This window comes from Salvelinus namaycush, chromosome 40 (assembly GCF_016432855.1).
Source record: "Salvelinus namaycush isolate Seneca chromosome 40, SaNama_1.0, whole genome shotgun sequence".
Lineage (NCBI taxonomy): Eukaryota > Metazoa > Chordata > Actinopteri > Salmoniformes > Salmonidae > Salvelinus > Salvelinus namaycush.
In genome coordinates, this window is record NC_052346.1 from 9,429,065 (window position 1) to 9,451,088 (window position 22,024).

At 42.7% G+C, this 22,024-nt stretch overlaps 1 protein-coding gene across 1 annotated transcript in view; it reads right to left on the reverse strand.

Moving 5' to 3' along the window:
- Positions 1-22,024, reverse strand: part of LOC120033207 (gamma-aminobutyric acid receptor subunit gamma-3-like) — a 47,480-nt gene that overhangs the window by 9,059 nt on the left and 16,397 nt on the right. Inside the window, exon 4 of the mRNA XM_038979490.1 lies at positions 20,239-20,321. Within this exon, the coding sequence (XP_038835418.1) occupies positions 20,239-20,321 (83 nt within the window). The remainder of the gene's footprint in view (positions 1-20,238; positions 20,322-22,024) is intronic.

Below are 22,024 nucleotides of genomic sequence, written 5' to 3' on the forward strand. Positions count from 1 at the left end.
TCAGCTGCAAGTTGGGTATCAGGGTTTGGCTCTGGAGTTGGCACTGCCTCCTAAAGGCGTGGTGTCCAGGGCATCCAGGCCAATGAAAGAGGAGGCTGCAGCTTAGTGGCCCTGCAGCTGATCCACATGGCGGTGGTGCACTTTACCGTCAGGCGTCCGAGTCCTGTAAGAGGCCGGTCCAGTGGCTTCTTACACAACTGCAAGGACCAACATAGGGCCTCGAGAGTAGTTCCTCATGTACACAGACTCGTCAGGTAGAAAACGCCTTAAATGATCATGGCCCCTGTCTGCATCACCCTCCTGCCTTAGACGCATGTCACTTGCCATGTCCGGGTGCAGCCGATCTAAAGCAGTTGTCATACGCCTGTTCATTAACAGCTCGGCTGGAATCTTCCCAGTAGACGCCGTCGTAACACGTTGAGACAGCAGGAACCTTGACAGTCAGCCCATGCCAGTCACCCACCGAGATCATAGATAGATCATCCTTGGTTGTCTGAACCATGTGTTCAGCTTGGCCATTGGAGGATGGATGATATGGGGCTGTGGTGACATGTCTGATTCAGTTCCACCCAGCGAACTCCTTAAACTCAGCAGAAGTGAAGGCAGCTCCATTATCTGACACCAGGACGTCACACAACCCATGAATGGCAAACAGCAAATGGAGGGTGCTTATTACAGCACCACAGGGCATCAAGATAACCATGGCTACTTCCACTTCCATTTGAATGGGAATCTACTATAATGAGAAAAGTATTTCCTTTGAATAGCCCAGAAAAGTCCATATGAAGACAAGCATTTCTTTGTGGTCCACTCCCATGGGTGCAAGGCAGCCTTGGGTGAGCAGGGTGTGACTCCTGATAGGGAGCGGCGCACCACAGCCAAAATTTCCATGTGCATCCCGGGCCACCACACATAGCTCCGTGCCAGTGCCTTCATCGTCACTATTCCAGGATGCATATCATGCATCATGGAAAAGACCCACTCGCTCGCCAGGCCAGGTACCACAACCCGACTGGCCCACAACACACAGTTCTTGTGAACCGACAGCTCGTTCCGACGACACCATTGAAGCCCAAACTGTCTGCCAGGAACCTCAGAGGCCCATCCATGCAGCACCCAGCGAAGCACTCGGGGCAGGACAGGATCCTTGAAGGTCAGTGTGGCTATCCTAGAAGCATGGAGAAGGGCATCAGGCACCACCTTCTACAGCATCACTTCCCAGGGAGGTGGTGGCTCAGACAAAGGGGTAGTGAGTGACAGGCAACTCAGGGCATCTGTATTAGCCAACTGCTTCCTTGGATAATAGCAGAGCTCATAACTATGTCCCAGTATCAGACTCCATCTGACCATGCACGTGAAAATATTTTTGGGCATGGGCTTCATATGATGAAGCACGCTCAGCAAGAGCTTGTGGTTGGTGTAGACCACAAAATGGCGACCTGACAAATACTGGTGGAACTTCTTGACAGCAAAAATGTTCGCCAGGGCCTATTTATCCGGCTGTGCATAGTACTGTTCAACGACAGTTAGGGTCCTAGATGCGTAGCACACAGGTGCTTCCCGACCATCAGATTCCACATGACTAAACAAAGCTCATATGGAGATGCATCACAGACCAGTAACAGGGGTTTTCTATCATCATAGTGGGCTAGCAGCCCATCTGCTTGCAGCAGCTGCTTAGCCTCTTTATAGACTTCTTCATGAGCGGCCGGGTCCAGTAGGCAATGCCAGAGCTGTAGCTTTATCAAGCAGGAAGCAGTTGTAAAAATTGAGATGCCTCAGAAATGACTGAAGCTCAGACTTGTTCTGGGAAGAAGGTGCCTCCTGAATGGCCTTTACCTTATCCTGGGTTGGTCGCACGCCATCCTTGTCAACGTGGAACCCCAGGAACTCAACACTGGGTGCAGCAAAAATAGACTTCTCCCTCTCAGGCTGTGGCCCCCCATGGGTACTAAAGACAACATACTTCTCAGGGTCTGGGTGACAGTTTACCAAGTGTGTTTGTTGTGTGGTCCTAGTGGGCATGAATGAACTGCCTGAGGCCTGGGACTGGGACCTTTGTCAAACAAAGTCGAGCTATATGTCCCCTCCGTTTACAGTAGTGACAGGTTGCAACCCGAAACCTACAGCTGTTGGAATTATGGGCACCTCCACATCTGGAACAGGCTTTGAAGTCCTCTCTGGACTCTGACTCCGCCCCCTCCGTGTGCACCGGCCTACTACGTTCAGTGAGATGAATGTCAGGCGCAGTCGGAGGACCTGGTCGTTCAGGGTGAAGCAGGCAGGCATTATTTGCAGCAGTCTCAGCTGCCAAGGCTTTTACCTCAGCCACTCTAAATATCAGATTGGGCTCAGCCAATAGACTCATCTAACAATTCTGTCAAGCAGCATCGGCTCCAGCTGATCTCCAAAATGATGGTGCACTGAAAGCCTGCGCAGACCAGCAATGAAACTGGAGATATTCTGATTTGCCTTTTGTTTACAATTATGAAAATAATATCTCTGCACAATTTCTGATCTTTTACTGAGTTACAGTTCATATAAGGAAATAAGTCAACTGAAATAAATAAATTAGGCCCTAATCTATGGATTTTACATGACTGGGAATATTGATACAGATACCTTAAAAAAAAGGTAGGGGCGTGGGTCAGAGAACCAGTCAGTATCTGGTGTGACCACCACTTGCCTCATGCAGCGCAACACATCTCCTTTGCATAGAGCTGATCAGGCTGTTGATTGGGGCTTGTGGAATGGTGTCCCACACCTCTTTAATGGCGTTCCCCACCTCTTCAATGGCTGTGTGAAGTTGCTGGATATTGGCAGGAAATGGAACATGCTGTCGTACAGGTCAATCCAGAGCATCCCAAACATGCTCAATGAGTGAAATGTCTGGAGAGTATGCTGGCCATGGAAGAACTGGGACATGTTCAGCTTCCAGGAATTGTGTACATATCATTGCAACATGGGACCATGCATAATCATTCCAAGATGGCATAGCAGTCAGACGTCCTTTGTCCTCGTCTTGTCGTGTCCCGTGTATATATATATTTACATCTTTCTTCGCATATCTTTTATATATTTTTCTTTTCCAAAAACTCAACTTCAAAACACTCTCCTGCAACCCGCCTCACCAATTAAAAAAAAAAAGTATTATTTACCTCAAATCTGAAATCGACAATAGAAGCTAGCCAGAAGCTAGCCAGAAGCTAGCCAGTTTACTGGCTAACGTTAGTATTCAGCTAACCACGGTTTGTGGTCATCAGCTATCCTTTAGCTCAAAAAGCTATCGCCAGTTTTGTACAACGCGACTCAGACCAGAACATACTGGACCTATTTTTCTCTCCATATCCCCAGATTTCAACCGCAAGCTCTAGACATTTACACCTGGATCTCGCAGCTAGCTAGCTGCTATCTGTGTGATTATTGGCTTACGGCGATCCCGGAGCAAACATCAATTATTCCAGCTAGCCAGCTGAAGAGTTCCATCAGCCACTCCTGGGCTACAATCACCGATACGGACCCGTTTTTCTGCCGATGCGGAGCCCCACCGGGCCTTCACGACTGGATTACCGACGTTATCTGCCCGAGGGAGTTATCCAACTGGCCCCTCCTTCGCGACGTTACCTGAACGCCCACCTGCGGCCCGCTAATCGTTAGCTGTCTTATCGGCTGCTATCTGAATAGGTCTATCGGACAATTTTTCTTGAGTCACTATAACTATATATTTTTTCCAACTGGATTGATCCCCTCTACCACACGGAACCCCACTAATCTACCGTCGGAAACGCACGAGGTGGCTAAAAACAGACCTCCATCCTATGCTAGCTTGCTACCGATGGCCCGGCTAGCTGTCTGAATCGCCGTTACCCCAACCAACCTCACTACTCACTGGACCCTTATGATCACTCGACTAAGCATGCCTGTCCTTAATGTCAATATGCCTTGTCCATTGCTGTTCTGGTTAGTGTTTATTAGCTTATTTCACTGTAGAGCCTCTAGCCTTGATCATTATACCTTATCCAACCTTTCAATTCCACCACCCACACATGCGATGACATCACCTGGTTTCAATGATGTTTCTAGAGACAATATCTCTCTCATCATCACTCAATACCTAGGTTTACCTCCACTGTATTCACATCCTACCATACCTTTGTCTGTACATTATACCTTGAAGCTATTTTATCGCCCCCAGAAACCTCCTTTTACTCTCTGTTCCGGACGTTCTAGACGACCAATTCTCATAGCTTTTAGCCGTACCCTTATCCTACTCCTCCTCTGTTCCTCTGGTGATGTAGAGGTGAATCCAGGCCCTGCAGTGCCTAACTCTACTCCTATTCCCCAGGCGCTCTCTTTTGATGACTTCTGTAACCGTAATAGCCTTGGTTTCATGCATGTTAACATTAGAAGCCTCCTCCCTAAGTTTGTTTTATTCACTGCTTTAGCACACTCTGCCAACCCGGATGTTCTAGCCGTGTCTGAATCCTGGCTTAGGAAGACCACCAAAAATTCTGAAATATCCATTCCTAACTGCAACATTTTCAGACAAGATAGAACGGCCAAAGGGGGCGGTGTTGCAATCTACTGCAAAGATAGCCTGCAGAGTTCTGTCCTACTATCCAGGTCTGTACCCAAGCAATTTGAACTTCTACTTTTAAAAATCCACCTCTCTAAAAACAAGTCTCTCACCGTTGCCGCCTGCTATAGACCACCCTCTGCCCCCAGCTGTGCTCTGGACACCATATGTGAACTGATTGCCCCCCATCTATCTTCAGAGCTCGTGCTGCTAGGCGACCTAAACTGGAACATGCTTAACACCCCAGCCATCCTACAATCTAAGCTTGATGCCCTCAATCTCACACAAATTATCAATGAACCTACCAGGTACCACCCCAAAGCCGTAAACATGGGCACCCTCATAGATATCATCCTAACCAACTTGCCCTCTAAATACATCTGCTGTTTTCAACCAAGATCTCAGCGATCACTGCCTCATTGCCTGCATCCGTAATGGGTCAGTGGTCAAACGACCTCCACTCATCACTGTCAAACGCTCCCTGAAACACTTCAGCGAGCAAGCCTTTCTAATCGACCTGGCCGGGGTATCCTGGAAGGATATTGATCTCATCCCGTCAGTAGAGGATGCCTGGTTATTTGTTTTAAATGCCTTCCTCACCATCTTAAATAAGCATGCCCTATCCAAGAAATGTTGAACCAGGAACAGATATAGCCCTTGGTTCTCTCCAGGCCTGACTGTCCTTAACCAACACAAAAACATCCTATGGCGTTCTGCATTAGCATCGAACAGCCCCCGTGATATGCAACTTTTTAGGGAAGCTAGAAACCAATATACACAGGCAGTTAGAAAAGCCAAGGCTAGCTTTTTCAAGCAGAAATTTGCTTCCTGCAACACAAACTCAAAAAAGTTCTGGGACACTGTAAAGTCCATGGAGAATAAGAATACCTCCTCCCAGCTGCCCACTGCGCTGAGGACAGGAAACACTGTCACCACCGATAAACCACCGATAATTGAGAATTTCAATAAGCATTTTTCTATGGCTGGCCATGCTTTCCACCTGGCTACCCCTACTCCGGTCAACAGCACTGCACCCCCCACAGCAACTCGCCCAAGCCTTCCCTATTTCTCCTTCTCCCAAATCCAGTAAGCTGATGTTCTGAAAGAGCTGCAAAGTCTGGACCCCTACAAATCAGCCGAGCTAGACAATCTGGACCCTTTCTTTCTAATATTATCTGCCGAAATTGTTGCAACCCCTATTACTAGCCTGTTCAACCTCTCTTTCGTGTCGTCTGAGATTCCCAAAGATTGGAAAGCAGCTGCGGTCATCCCCCTCTTCAAAGGGGGGTACACTCTTGACCCAAACTGCTACAGACCTATATCTATCCTACCCTGCCTTTCTAAGGTCTTCGAAAGCCAAGTCAACAAACAGATTACCGACCATTTCGAATCCCACCGTACCTTCTCCGCTATGCAATCTGGTTTCAGAGCTGGTAATGGGTGCACCTCAGCCACGCTCAAGGTCCTAAACGATATCCTAACCGCCATCGATAAGAAACAATACTGTGCAGCCGTATTCATTGACCTGGCCAAGGCTTTCGACTCTGTCAATCACCACATCCTCATCGGCAGACTCGATAGCCTTGGTTTCTCAAATGATTGCCTCGCCTGGTTCACCAACTACTTCTCTGATAGAGTTCAGTGTGTCAAATCGGAGGGCCTGTTGACTGGGCCTCTGGCAGTCTCTATGGGGGTGCCACAGGGTTCAATTCTTGGGCCGACTCTCTTCTCTGTATACATCAATGATGTCGCTCTTGCTGCGTCTCTGATCCACCTCTACGCAGACGACACCATTCTGTATACTTCTGGCCCTTCTTTGGACACTGTGTTAACAATCCTCCAGACGAGCTTCAATGCCATACAACTCTCCTTCCGTGGCCTCCAATTGCTCTTAAATACAAGTAAAACTAAATGCATGCTCTTCAACCGATCGCTGCCTGCACCTGCCCGCCCGTCCAACATCACTACTCTGGACGGTTCTGACTTAGAATATGTGGACAACTACAAATACCTAGGTGTCTGGTTAGACTGTAAACTCTCCTTCCAGACTCACATCAAACATCTCCAATCCAAAGTTAAATCTAGAATTGGCTTCCTATTTCGCAAAACAAAGCATCCTTCACTCATGCTGCCAAACATACCCTTGTAAAACTGACCATCCTACCAATCCTCGACTTCGGCGATGTCATTTACAAAATAGCCTCCAATACCCTACTCAATAAATTGGATGCAGTCTATCACAGTGCCATCCGTTTTGTCACCAAAGCCCACTGCGACCTGTACGCTCTCGTTGGCTGGCCCTCGCTTCATACTCGTCGCCAAACCCACTGGTTCCAGGTCATCTACAAGACCCTGCTAGGTAAAGTCCCCCCTTATCTCAGCTCGCTGGTCACCATAGCAGCACGCGCTCCAGCAGGTATATCTCTCTGGTCACCCCCAAAACCAATTCTTCCTTTGGCCGCCTCTCCTTCCAGTTCTCTGCTGCCAATGACTGGAATGAACTACAAAAATCTCTGAAACTGGAAACACTTATCTCCCTCACTAGCTTTAAGCACCAGCTGTCAGAGCAGCTCACAGATTACTGCACCTGTACATAGCCCATCTATAATTTAGCCCAAACAACTACCTCTCCCCCTACTGTATTTATTTATTTTGCTCCTTTGCACCCCATTATTTCTATCTCTACTTTGCACATTCTTCCACTGCAAATCTACCATTCCAGTGTTTTACTTGCTATATTGTATTTACTTCGCCATGGCCTTTACCTCCCTTATCTCACCTCATTTGCTCACATTGTATATATACTTATTTTTCTACTGTATGTTTGTTTTACTCCATATGTAACTCTGTGTTGTTGTAATGTGTCGAACTGCTTTCCTTTAACTTGGCCAGGTCGCAATTGCAAATGAGAACTTGTTCTCAACTTGCCTACCTGGTTAAATAAAGGTGAAATAAAAAATAAAATAAAATAAAAAGTATCATGCTGAAACATGAGGTGATCGCGGCGGATGAATGGTATGATAATGGGCCTCAGGATCTCATCACAGTACCTCTGTGTGTTCAAATTGCCACCAATAAAATACAATTGTGTTTGTTGTCCGTAGCTTATGCCTGCCCATACTATAACCCCACTGCCACCATGGGGCGCTCTGTTCACAATGTTGACTTCAACAAACTGCTCGCCCACACGACGGCATGTTTACATGTGGTCTGCATTTGCGAGGCCGGTAGGACGTACTGCCAAAACGACGTTGGAGGCGGCTTATGGTAGAGAAATTAACATTAAATTATCTGGCAACAGCCCTGGAGAACATTCCTGCAGTCACAGCAAGCCAATTGCACACTCCCTCAAAACTTGAGACATCTGTGGCATTGTGTTGTGTGACAAAACTACACATTTTAGTGGCCTTTTATTGTCCCCAGTACAAGGTGCACCTTCGTAATGATCCTGCTGTTTAATCAGCTTCTTGATATGCCACACCTGTCAAGTGAATGGATTAGCTTGGCAAAGGGGAAATGCTCACTAACAGTAATATAAAGAAATGTCTGCACATTATTTTTGAGATATAACGATATGTTTTTTGTGCATATGGAACATTTCTGAGATCTTTTATTTCAGCTCATGAAATATAAAACCAACACTTTACACGCTGCGTTTATACATTACATGACCAAAAGTATGTGGACACCTGCTCATTAAACCTCTCATTCCAATATCCTGAGCATTAATATAGAGTTGGTCCCCCCTTTGCTGCTATAACAGCCTCCACTCCTCTGGGAAGGCTTTCCACTAGATGTTAGAACATTGCTGCGGCGGGGACTTGCTTCAAATCAGCCACAAGAGCATTAGTGAGGTGGAACACTGATGTTGGGCGATTCGTCCCAAAGGTGTTCGATGGGGTTGAGGTCAGGGCTCTGTGCAGGCCAGTCAAGTTCTTCCACAATTATTTCGACAAACCCTGTCTGCATGGACCTCACTTTGTGCATGGGGGCATTGTCATGCTGAAACAGGAAAGGGCCTTCCCCAAACTATTCTCTTGGCATCCACCGAACCCAGATTCCTCCGTCGGAATGCCAGATGGTGAAGCGTGATTCATCACTCCAGAGTCCAATGGTGGCGAGTTTTACACCACTCCAGCCGACGCTTGGAATTGCGCATGGTGATCTTAGGCTTGTGTGCGGCTGCTCGGCCATGGAAACCTATTTCATGAAGCTCCCGACAAACAGTTCTGGTGCTGACGTTGCTTCCAAAGGCAGTTTGGAACTCAGTAGTGAGTGTTGCAACCAAAGATTTTTACGTGCCGGTCCCATTCTGTGAGCTTGTGTGGCCTACTATTTTGCAGCTGAGCCATTGTTGTTTCCACTTCACAATACTCTACTCAGCACTCTACAACACTCTACGCAAATTGGATGTAGTCTATCACAGTGCCATCCGTTTTGTCACCAAAGCCCCATATACTACCGACCACTGCGACCTGTATGCTCTCGTTGGCTGGCCCTCGCTTCATATCTGTCGCCAAACCCACTGGCTCCAGGTCATATATAAGTCTTTGCTAGGTAAAGCCCCACCTTATCTCAACTCACTGGTCACCATAGCAGCACCCACCCATAGCACGTGCTCCAGCAGGTATATTTCACTGGTCATCCCCAAAGCCAATTCCTCCTTTGGCTGCCTTGCCTTCCAGTTCTCTGCTGCCAATGACTGGAACGAATTGCAAAAATCACTGAAGCTGGAGTCTTATATCTCCCTCACTAACTTTAAGCATCACCTGTCAGAGCAGCTTACCAATCATTGCACCTGTACCCAGCCCATCTGTAAATAGCCCACCCAACTACCTCATCCCCATATTGTTTTTTTCTTTTTTTGCTCCTTTGCACCCCAGTATCTCTACTTCCACATTAATCTTCTGCACATCTATCACTCCAGTGTTTAATTGCTACATTGTAATTACTTCGCCACTACGGCCTATTTATTGCCTTACCTCCCTAATCTTACTACATTTACACACACTGTATATAGATTTTCCTATTGTGTTATTGGCTGTACGTTTGTTTATCCCATGTGTAACTCTGTGTTGTTGTTTGTGTCGCACTGATTTGCTTCATCTTGGCCAGGTCGCAGTTGTAAATGAGAACTTGTTCTCAACTGGCCTACCTGGTTAAAAAAAGGTGAAATAAAAAAGACATTTAAAAAACAGCTCTTACAGTTGACAGGGGCAGTTCTAGCAGGGGAGAAATTAGACGACCTGACTTGTTGGAAAGGTGGCATCCTATGATGTTGCCATGTTGAAAGTCACTGAGCTCTTCAGTACGGGCCATTCTACTGCCAATGTTTTTCTATGGAGAATGCATGGCTGTGAGCTCGATATTATACACCTGTCAGCAACAGGTGTGCCTGAAAAATATACTTTTGTACATACAGTTGAAGTCAGATGTTTGCATACACCTTAGCCAAATACATTCAACTCAGTTTTTCACAATTCCTGACATTTAATCCCAGTAAAAATTCCCTGTCTTAGGTCAGTCAGGATCACCACTTTATTTTAAGAGTGTGAAATGTCTAGTGGAGAGTAATAATAGTGGAGAGAATTTTTTATTTCAGCTGTTATTTCTTTCATCACATTCCCAGTGGGTCAGAAATGTACATACACTCAATTAGTATTTGGTAGCATTGCCTTTAAATTGTTAACTTGGGTCAAACGTTTCAGGAAGCCTTCCACAAGTTTCCCACAATAAGTTGGGTTAATTTTGGCCCATTCCTCCTGACAGAGCTGGCGGTTTTGGAGCAGTGGCTTCTTCCTTGCTGAGAGGCCTTTCAGGTTATGTCGATATAGGACTCGTTTTACTGTGGATATAGATACTTTTGTACCTGTTTCCTCCAGCATCTTCACACGGTCCTTTGCTGTTGTTCTGGGATTGATTTGCACTTTTCGCACCAAAGTGCATTCATCTCTAGGAGACAGAACGCATCTCCTTCCTGAGCGGTATGAAGGCTGCGTGGTCCCATGGAGTTTATACTTGCGTACTATTGTTTGAACAGATGAACGTGGCGTTCATCTTCAGGCGTTTGGAAATTGCTCTCAAGGATGAACCAGACTTGTGGAGGTCTACAATTTTTCTGAGGTCTTGGCTGATTTCTTTTGATTTTCCCATGATGTCAAGCAAAGAGGCGCTGAGTTTGAAGGTATACCTTCAAATACATCCACAGGTACACCTCCAATTGACTTAGCCAATCAGAAGCTTCTAAAGCCATGACATTATTTTCTGGAATTTTCCAAGCTGTTTAAAGGCACAGTCAACTTAGTGTATGTAAACTTCTGACTCACTGGAATTGTGATACAGTGAATTATAAGTGAAATAATCTGTCTGCAAACAATTGTTGAAAAAATTACTTGTGTCGTGCACAAAGTAGATGTCCTAACCGACTTGCCAAAACTATAGTTTGTTAACTATAGTTTGTTCGAAATTTGTGGAGTGGTTGAAAAACGAGTTTTAATGACTCCAACCTAAGTGTATGTAAATTTCCGACTTCAACTGTATGAGGTATTTTTGTTCAGTGTAGAATAAGTCACAGCCCCGCACACACAGAGCAGCGCAGTGCAATTATTTTCGTCCTTTTCAATGTCATTAGCCACAAAAAAGCATTCCAGCCTTTCAACATACTCCTCCCAAGACCTATGCTTTTCATCAACAAACTCCTTAATCTTCCAATAAAAAGCCATGATCACGTCAGAAAAGGAAAATCCACTTTTATTTTATTGAACCTTTATTTAACTAGGCAAGTCAGTTAAGAACAAATTCTTATTTACAATGACGGCCTACCTCGGCCAAACTCTAACCCAGATGATGCTGGGCCAATTGTGCACCAACCTGTGGGACTCCCAATCACGGCCGGTTGTGATACAGCCTGGAATCGAACCAGGGTCTGTAGTGACGCCTCTAGCACTGACATGCAGTGTCATAGACCGCTGCGCCACTCAGGAGCCCATTTTATGTTTACTCACAAATCCTCTTCAAACATTCAGGTCCAGATCCGCCTCGTGTTCAGTACTATGTCCGTGACATAGTGAAAGTATGATCCAATAACGAGGAGGCAGAAAGGCAAGTTTAGGCTATTTACTCCATGGTGCAGGCAATAAACATGAATGCCATGTCGGCAGGTGACTGAACTTTTACACCCACTGTATGGGGCGGGCACGCTATATATGAGAGTGCCTGTGCGCGCTCCTTAACGTGCCCACAACAACATTACCCAATACACAAGGAGCCATGGTAGACAGCCCAGCCAACCTCCTCTCTCCTCTGCACAGATAATAGCTTGGGTCAAAGCAAAGAGAATATATAAGTGACAGATGTCTATTAATCCTTGTATAGCAGCCTATATGCAATGTGCTCTAGGTTTGGTCGTATATAAACACTTCAATGGACAGAAATGACTAATCTCTTACCTGGGATTCTCTTTTTCTCATTAGATTGACTCACGATGCACTTCCTGCTTAAAGGGATAATTCACCCAAATTACAAAATGGCATTGGTTTCCTTACCCTGTAAGCAGTATATGGACAAGGTATGACATCAATCCATGCTTTGGTTTAGTTTCCCTGGCACTGTTTCCAAATGCTAACGTTTTAGCATTTGTGGCACAAAGCCCATTCAAGTCGTGGGCCCGATGTTAGCATTTTTCGCTAATAAGTGACTTTGTTGAGCTTCACAACACATTTGAGATACTTTGGGATGATTTGGACGATGTGCAAACATTTGTAATATCGGTCCCATGACAGAAATGCTAAAACATGAGCATTTGAAACAGTGCCAGGAAAGGTAAACCAAAGCACGGATTTGCTGTCATATCTAGGCTGCTTACAGGGTAAGGAAACCAAATATGTCATTTTGTAGTTTGGGTGAACTATCCCTTTAAAAATCTGAAAGATGAGAAAGTCCACATTGATTTAATAACAAAATAAAATGTTTTAGAGAAATCAGTGGAGGCTGCTGAGGGGAGGACTGCTCATAATAATGTCTGGAACGGAGCGAATGCAATGGCATCAAACACGTAGAGACCATGGGTTTGATGCCCTTCCATTTTTTCCACTCCAGCCATTACCACGAGCCTGTACTCCCCAATTAAGATGCCACCAAACTCCTGTGAGTTAAATGTGTTATTTTACAGGGTCAGCCATAGCAGTACGGTGCCCTTGGAGCAAATTATGTGCCTTGCTCATTAGCAGATCGTTCACTTTGTCGGCTCGGGTATTCAAACCAGCCACTTTCGATTGCTGGCCCAACGCTCTAACCGCCAGGCTACCTGCCGCCATTGTCGCCATGGGAGCACAACACGCCACATGTCCAATGTTCTTTTCCCTGGGGTAAGTGAAAATATCAAACAGCGAGGATGTGTCTGTCGGCTCTGCCACGCCAGTGGGTGGGTGGTGTGGAGGAATGGATAGAGTTTTCCCTTGTTTCCAGGTCAGAGATTAAGCCTATTCTCTATTGAGCATGCTTTTTAAACCAGGACTACGCTCAATCTGTGTCTGGGCAATCAGACCAAGATGTTGACTTACAACAGCAACAAAAACATTCAAATCCATAATAATATGATAGGACTATTTTCTGAAAGTGACATTTTGAGGATGACTTACTGTATGGATGTACATAGAGTACATAGGCTGTGGGTGGTGAAGCAATGGTGGTTCATTGGAAGGGTGGAGGAGGCAAATGGAGGAGGCATACGTACACTGGTGGAGGGGTGATTTATTGTAGACTGAATAGAACTAAGATCAAGGTCTTTATCTGGGAAACAGCTGGAAATCCATTAGCTTCAGTGTGCATGGCCTTCACATCCTGTTCCCACCAATCCTTTAATAAGGGTAGAAATTCAATGTTCTACTTCACTTAATAATAACGCTCTATGTTCACTTCCCATTCTGCCTGAGCTGAATTTTGTCCCATTTTATTGCAGGTGACGTGCTGTTGTTGTGTTGTTAATGGACTGCCCAGAAAGCCTGGTCCTTTTCCATGTGGCTTTAAAGAGGTACAGAGTAGCTTTGCATCAAGCGTTCACATTGGTGACCCACACATTCTCATGAAAAGCTGCAGACAATCGTTCAGGCTACAAACCTATATACCTTTCAGAGAATCTGCCCAACAAGCCTCCTACTCAAAACAGTTGTATGTGCATCGACCTCATACTGTGACACAATACAAAAGGTATCATTTGGATCTAGTACATTGGCCCTGTAGTGACCAACGGCGTTCATTGCAGGGACCTCCGTCGTTTAAATAAAAGCGAGTTGTAAGACTACAGTACGTTAAGTTCTGTATCCAATTTTCAAAGAAAATAGATTAAAAGCGAAACGAGTAGCTCTCGTCGTTGATAAACTATATATTGATAACCAGTTGTTCAGAGACACAAAGACTACTCCATGGTTATTTTAAAAATTACAAAGTTCTCATAGATGAGGAAAATAAACACAATTCAAGCCCGGTTATTGATTGTAACAATACAATACAAAATATAGCTTTTCTATAAATCTTCATATATAACTAATTGAACACAAGCACTATTTCTACATAGTGAAGATAAAAACTAAGTAAACAGAAGGCACAGTATGTGTGGATGGTGTGGTGTGTGTTTATTTTTATTTGTTATGTTTGGAAAGTTGAGTGAGTGAGTAATGAAATAGTTGCATATCCCAGAGCCAGTGTATTGCTGTGGGCCGGGTATGAGAGGGCTTTCAATGTTGTTCAGATGATGGATATACTTTTATAATGAATTATACGTCTTATTTATTTATTGTCCTATCATGGGGAACTACATTTTTAAAATAAATTATATCTAATTATTTATTATCCTATTTTAATGGTACGGTCCATGGCCCTATACCCTAGACACCCACATGAATGGCCCAGATACTAAGGAGAAGTCCCTAACTGTTTTATGTGCATGCTGTAAGCGGTCTGTATGCAGCCAAAATGAGGTCAGGGACCAAGAGCAGCACTGCCCCCTCAAGATTCTGAGCCTGCTTGGCAGGGTTGGTCCTGCAAAGCCAAAGCCCCCTAAAGGGAGAGCATAATAAACAAGGAAATTCTCAAAGCTGCTAATGAGAACCTTGACGACCTTGTACCTAGCCGGTGGGGATTCCGGTGGGGTGCCCCCACCCAGGCAGTGGCAGTGCTGGCAACACTAGCTGCAGTAACCCATGGGGAGGGGGTCACACTCGGACATTCAGAGAGGGGGTATATTATTGTGGCCCTGGTGGCACGAAATCAAGTCGGACTGCATGGAGATGCTTGGGAACATGGTCAAAATGGATGACCGTATTGTGGGTTTTTCAGGAAGAAGGTGTACATTTGACCTCCATCATTTAGGATGTGACAATGGTAAATAAATCTCTACATTTATGCTCATTTTTTGCGCGGTCTTGCAGGCCTTCTCATGCAGCTGCAACTGCAAGTACATTTGTAAATCATGATCCATCTTGAGTTGGGCTCTGGGATGGTGCAATTGTTGAGAGGGTGAGCTTATGGTTGTGTGGGGGTAAGGGCTGAATGTGTGTGGGTGTATGTGTGTATCCCACAACTGTTGCGAAGGAAGAAGTAAAAGATGTTAGGGACTATAGAGGATGATTCACAGCAATATGTAATAAAAATAGAGGTGAGGGCGATGGAAATGCATTTGGCAATGGATCTGCTTCGGTTCGGTGGATGGCGCTGTGTGCACTTTTCGAAGGATGGATCCCAGTCGGTCCGGGGCTGTGCGATGCGGGGGGTCGGGGGTGGTCTGCCGGTCATTGGGATGACAACCCAACTCGAGATGGGGGCTTTTGGCGGGTGGAATAGTGGGGACCAATTGGAGGTTTGCTTAGTGGAGATGCAAATGTCATGGTACAACTATATAGACACTCAATCATTATGTTACTTTTTAATAGGACGTTTACAAACATATATTTTGATAAAAATAATTGAAAGGTGTGTCTCATTATGGTAAGTGGTGAAATAAGTATAGCCAGTTACAATTGTAATGGCTTAGCAGATAATAAGAAAAGACGATCAGTATTTACCTGGCTAAAAGAGAAGGATTATAATATCTACTGTTTACAGGAAACCCATTCGACAGTTTTAGATGAAGTTTTGTGGAAAAAGAACTGGGGGGGCGAAATATATTTCTCCCATGGGCAAAGAAATTCAAAAGGGGTGATGGTTTTAATTAATAATAACTTTGATCCAAATGTGCAACTTGTCCAAACAGATCCTCAAGGTAGATGGATTATTTTAAATATGTTATTGGACAATAAACATATATGGCTTATTAACCTATACGGTCCGAATAATGATGATCCAAGCTTCTTTGACAATATATATAAGAATGTATCAACTCTACAAGCAACACTAGACTCTATTATTATAGTGGGAGATTTTAATACGGTCTTAAATACCTCTATGGACCGGAAAGGAAATCACACTACAAACTATCACCCTCAGGCACTTAAGGAAATCAGGAATGTCATGGATATATTGGAATTAGTGGATATATGGAGACTTAAATACCCTGACCTAGTGAGATATACATGGCGGAGGCTTAATCAAGCTAGTCGCCTTGACTACTTTCTTATATCATTCTCTCTGGCACCAAAAGTTAAAAAGTGTTTGATAGGGGACAGAATGCGGTCGGACCATCACATAATTGGCATATATATTACTATTACTCTTTCGATCAAAAGAGTCCATATTAACAAAGGAAATTGAAGGACTAACAGTACAGTTAGATAACAATAAAAACGGTACCATAGAGGCACAGAATAAGTTAGAGGAAAAACAAAAAGAAATGGAGGAACTTATCCAAGAAAGATCCAGTGTAATATATTACAAAAATAAAGCGAACTGGATGGAATATGGGGAAAAATGCACCAAATTCTTTTTCAATCTTCAATATAGAAATGCTACCAAAAAAAACGTATTAAAACTTGTTACAAATGATGGAGTCACGCATGATTCACCAAATGATATTTTGAAAGAGGAAGTAAAGTACTTTAAGAATATATTTTCGTTTCAGGCTCCTCCATCTCCACTAACTGAAACTAATTGTATGGATTTTTTCCCTAATAATAATGTAAAATTAACATCTGTACAGAAAGACTCATGTGAAGGCCTAATTACAGAGGAGGAACTACTTGATGCAATTGGGGCCTTTAAGGATGGGAAAACTCCAGGACTGGATGGCATACCAGTGGAAGTATACAAACATTTTTTTGATATACTCAAAGGACCATTATTAGCTTGTTTTAACCACTCCTATATAAATGATAGATTATCAGACACGCAACAAGAAGGTGTGATATCATTATTACTGAAACAGGACCCAAGTGGTATATATAAAGATCCAGTCCATTTAAAAAATTGGAGACCTCTTACACTTCAGTGTTGTGATGCAAAAATCCTAGCAAAATGCTTGGCGCATAGAATAAAAAAAGTTTTGTCAGATATTATTCATCCTAATCAGACAGGTTTTTTACATGGACGATACATTGGAGATAATATAAGGCAAGTACTGGAAACAATAGAACACTATGAAATATCGGGGACACCAGGCCTGGTTTTCATAGCTGATTTTGAAAAGGCTTTTGATAAAGTACGACTGGAGTTTATATATAAATGCCTAGAATATTTCAATTTTGGGGAATCTCTTATAAAATGGGTAAAAATTATGTATAGTAACCCTAGGTGTAAAATAGTAAATAATGGCTACATCTCAGAAAGTTTTAAACTATCTAGAGGAGTAAAACAAGGTTGTCCACTATCGGCATATCTATTTATTATTGCCATCGAAATGTTAGCTGTTAAAATTAGATCAAACATTAATATTAAGGGATTAGAAATCCAGGGCCTAAAAACTAAGGTGTCATTGTACGCTGATGATTCATGTTTTCTTTTAAAACCACAACTAGAATCTCTCCACGGCCTCTTAGAGGATCTAGATATATTTGCTATCCTCTCTGGATTAAAACCAAATTATGATAAATGTACCATATTACGTATTGGATCACTAAAAAATACACATTTTACATTGCCATGTAGTTTACCAATTAAATGGTCTGACGGTGATGTGGACATACTCGGTATACAAATCCCAAAAGAAAGAAATGATCTCACTCCAATAAATTTTTATAGAAAGTTAGCAAAAATAGATAAGATCTTGCTACCATGGAAAGGAAAATACCTGTCTATTTGTGGGAAAATCACCCTGATTAACTCTTTAATCATATCACAGTTTACCTATTTGCTTATGGTTTTGCCTACACCTAGTGACCTGCTTTTTAAATTATATGAACAAAAAATATTCAATTTTATTTGGAACGGCAAGCCAGATAAAATTAAAAGGGCCTATTTATATAACGAATATGAATTCGGAGGGCAGAAATTATTAAATATTAAAGCATTAGACCTCTCACTAAAGGCATCAGTCATACAAAAGTTATACTTAAATCCAAACTGGTTCTCTAGTAGATTGGTACGAATGTCTCATCCTATGTTCAAGAAGGGCCTTTTTCCCTTTATTCAGATTACACTTGCTCACTTTCGGTTGCTTGAAAAGGAAATAATCTCCAAAATATCTTTATTTTTTAAGCAAGCCTTAGAAAGTTGGTTGCAATTTCAGTTTAATCCACCTGAAAGGACGGAACAAATAGTACAACAAATCTTGTGGTTAAATTCAAATATAGTAATTGATAAAAAAACTGTATTTATCGAAGAAATGTTTAAAAAAGGTATAATTTTTGTGAATGATATCATAAATAGGACTGGTGGAGTAATGTCACACATGCAGCTAACGCAGACATATGGAAATGTCTGCTCTACCCAAAATTACAACCAATTAATTGCAGCATTACCACAAAAATGGAAGAGGCAGGTGGAAGGGGATAAAAGTAAGGAACTTGTATGTCGGCCTTATATTAAAGAACATAAATGGTTAAAGAAAAGTGTGATAAATAAAAACATATACCAATTTCATTTAAGGACCAAAAAACTTACAGCTGTGCCATATAAATTGCAAAATAGTTGGGAAGAGATTTTCGATGTACCCATTCCATGGCACATGGTGTATGAATTGATACGCAAAACAACGCCGGATTCAAAACTTCGAATTTTTCAATTTAAATTATTGTACAAAATTCTTGCAACTAATAGAATGTTATATATATGGGGGATACAATCTTCCCAGCTCTGTAGATTCTGCTGTGAGGAGGCAGAGTCATTAGACCATTTATTTTGGTATTGTCCGCATGTAGCTCGTTTTTGGTCACAGGTCCAGGAATGGTTGAAGAATTGCAACATTTGCGTAGAACTAACGCTACAGATAGCAATACTGGGGGATTTGAAAAGCCATAGTCAATCAATCAATAATATAATAATTATTTTAGCAAAAATGTTTATTTTTAATTTACAATCCGTGGAAGCTATGAGAATAGGAAGATTCAAATCTTTTGTGAAGCATCACAGCACAGTTGAAAAATATATGGCAAATAAAAATCCGAAATGGATGATGTTGGAAGATAGATGGGAAAGGTTGAGTGGAGCTGAAGGGTGGGACTAATAACAAGATAAACAATGTAGGGCATACGGGATCTGTGAAATGTGTATAGGTGCGGAGCTATTGTGAAATAGCACAGTTACAAGTGGAAATCAAACTGGATGGACAACAGAAATAGAGGAAGGACTAAGAACAAACAAGAGAGAACTATTATAAAGTAGACTGTGTCTGTAAAATGTGTATAAGATGTATAAATTGAAGGTAAAAACAGAAATGTTTATCAGTTTACTCCAATTGGGGGATCGGTGGTAGGGTTTGCGGGGAATAATAATAAAGGTATACTCTTTAAAAAAGTATGTATGTCTATGTAGGTATGTGTATGTATATATGTGTATATGTATGCATACGTGAATGGATATATATATTTACCCAAAAAAATATGGGGGATTGGAAATGATGCAGACAATTACATTGGAAGCAACATTCTTTCCGCAATATTAAGCTGATCCACCCCCCAAAAAAAAAAAAAAAAAAAAAAAAAAAAAGACTACAGTACGTGGGTGAGAAGAAAATTGCCGGGATAGCATGGTCTGGCTTTCGGTGTCTATTGTGTATCATACTGTGATTGTCTTGTGCATACATAAGACGTTGATTGTTGTATATATTAGAGGTATGTGTGACAAGGGTGATGCACATGTCCAGAGTTGATTATTAGGAAATGGAACTGTACTAATTTGCTCAATTTATGAAACAAACAACAATTTTGTCTGTCATTGTTTGTTGCCAATACCATTGCTGCCTAACCTTGCTGCACCCCCACACCCCCTTCCCTCTTCAAAAGGATCTGAATAGAACTAAGATTTCAAGCTTTATTGTGTTACCCTAGATGATTGTCTTAAATTGTATGTGGAGGCGTCAATTAATCAATCTATATGAAATATATTTCTTCTTCTCATGTATTTTTCATATATCTATATGAAATATGATGTTTCCTGATGTATTGTTCATATATTAAATATATTACTTTCCCCCATATATTGTTCATAAATGTATATGATTTATCCATATATTTCTTATGTTTATATAAAATATGACATGAATGGGTGACATTATTGCCTGGCTGTACAATACTCACAGCTAGAGAAGACCAGGGGACAGGAGTGCTCATCCATAGGGAAGTTGTGGAGCTGCAGCTGGCACTCTGCATTGATGGTCAACCTACAGCACGAGTCAGAGAGAGGCCGTGAGTGAGCATTGCCATCGTTTCTCACATACAGTTCACCTCTGCTCTGAGAGGCCAGTGCTACAACAACCACCACTGCGCTAAACACATACACCACTGGTGATGTGAACGTGTAATTTATTGATGAAGACAGCATAGGGTGTGAAATAAGGGAAGGCTGACTCTTGATGTTGTTCTTACATACTGCACATGCTGAGAAAGAGACAGATCGCCATAATGCTGAATTTCGCTGCTATGCTGCTTCCATTTTTTTTTGTTAGTGTGAAAAGAATGAGCGATTGCGGGAATAACAAACTGGCACCTTGTTGCACGCCTGTGAGAGACCTAATGGGCCACCTATTATCCTGACATGACTGCCAGTGCCAGGGGGCTGGAGATTGCGGGTCGGCCGGCCGGCTGGTCGCCTCCAAGTGTGGTGAGCCCTTCAAATTGGTATTTTCCTTGAGTAACAAACTCCGACAGACTAGTTAAGAAAAATGAATGGATGAAGAAATGCTCTCGTCCCGGAGTTATGTAGGTCATCAGACCGAATTTCACCCTATTCGTCTTCTCTTTTTTTTTTCCTTCTCCTCTTCCTCTGTCTCCCTGATAAAATGTCACTCTTGTTTACGTTGGCTTGACTGAAGTTCACAGTGAAGAGGAATTAATGGGAGCTTAGATGGGAGCTTGATTCTCTCCATTGTTTTAATCAGACCAGGATGCCACTCAAGAGGATTTATAGATCTGCTCAATGATAATGCTGATGAATAATGCTAACTGAATGCTTACTGAAAATGCTCATTAATAATGCAAACCGATATTGCTCACTGACAACGCTCAATTATAATGCTCAACAATAATCATCACCAGTAAATCAAATCACATTTCATTGGTCACGTACACATATTTGGCAGATGTTGTTGTGGGTGTAGCGAAATGCTTATGTTCCTAGCTCCAACAGTGCAGTAATACCTAACAATACACACAAATCAAAAAAATCGAAAGAAAGGAATTAAGAAATATAGAAATATTATAACGAGCAATGTCAGTGTCCGGAATATAAATATTTATCTATATGACGGTGTGTATAGACATTATGGGCATTATATGATGCTAACTACCAAATCTCAGCGATAATGCTCAATAATAATGCTCAGTGATAATGCCCACACACTGTATAATGCTAAATGATAATGCTCAAAGATAACACTAACCGATAAAGCTTACTGAGAATGGCTGATAATGGCAGATCTTGTATGATTCCGCCTTGTGGAGCCAGCCAGGTCAGTGCTGACAATAATTAACCTGCCCACACATTATTTTTCTTTGTCCTGTGCTTTGCCTGTTGCCAAGGGAATACCTCAGTCAGTGACGCAAACAGCAGGGTGATGTCTCTTTTCTCAGTGGATGTGAGTCCACGGTTGAAAACGTTGCAAAAAAAGGACTGAAAGGATGACATTTACGCCCTAAAAAGCGTGACCTCCCTAAGACAGTGTACTTCAGTGTGTAAAGCGAGTGTACCAAGTATGCTAACCCACATAGTGGAGCAATGATGAAAGAGACTAAACAATGTCTGTCTTATCGTGGAGTAGACAGATGTTTATTTTTGTGTATTGGCGTAGCAACAGTATGTGGCACAGACGTCAGTGTGTTTGTGCCACCTTCTTATACTGTGTTGAACTCTACCTGAGTTCTGAGG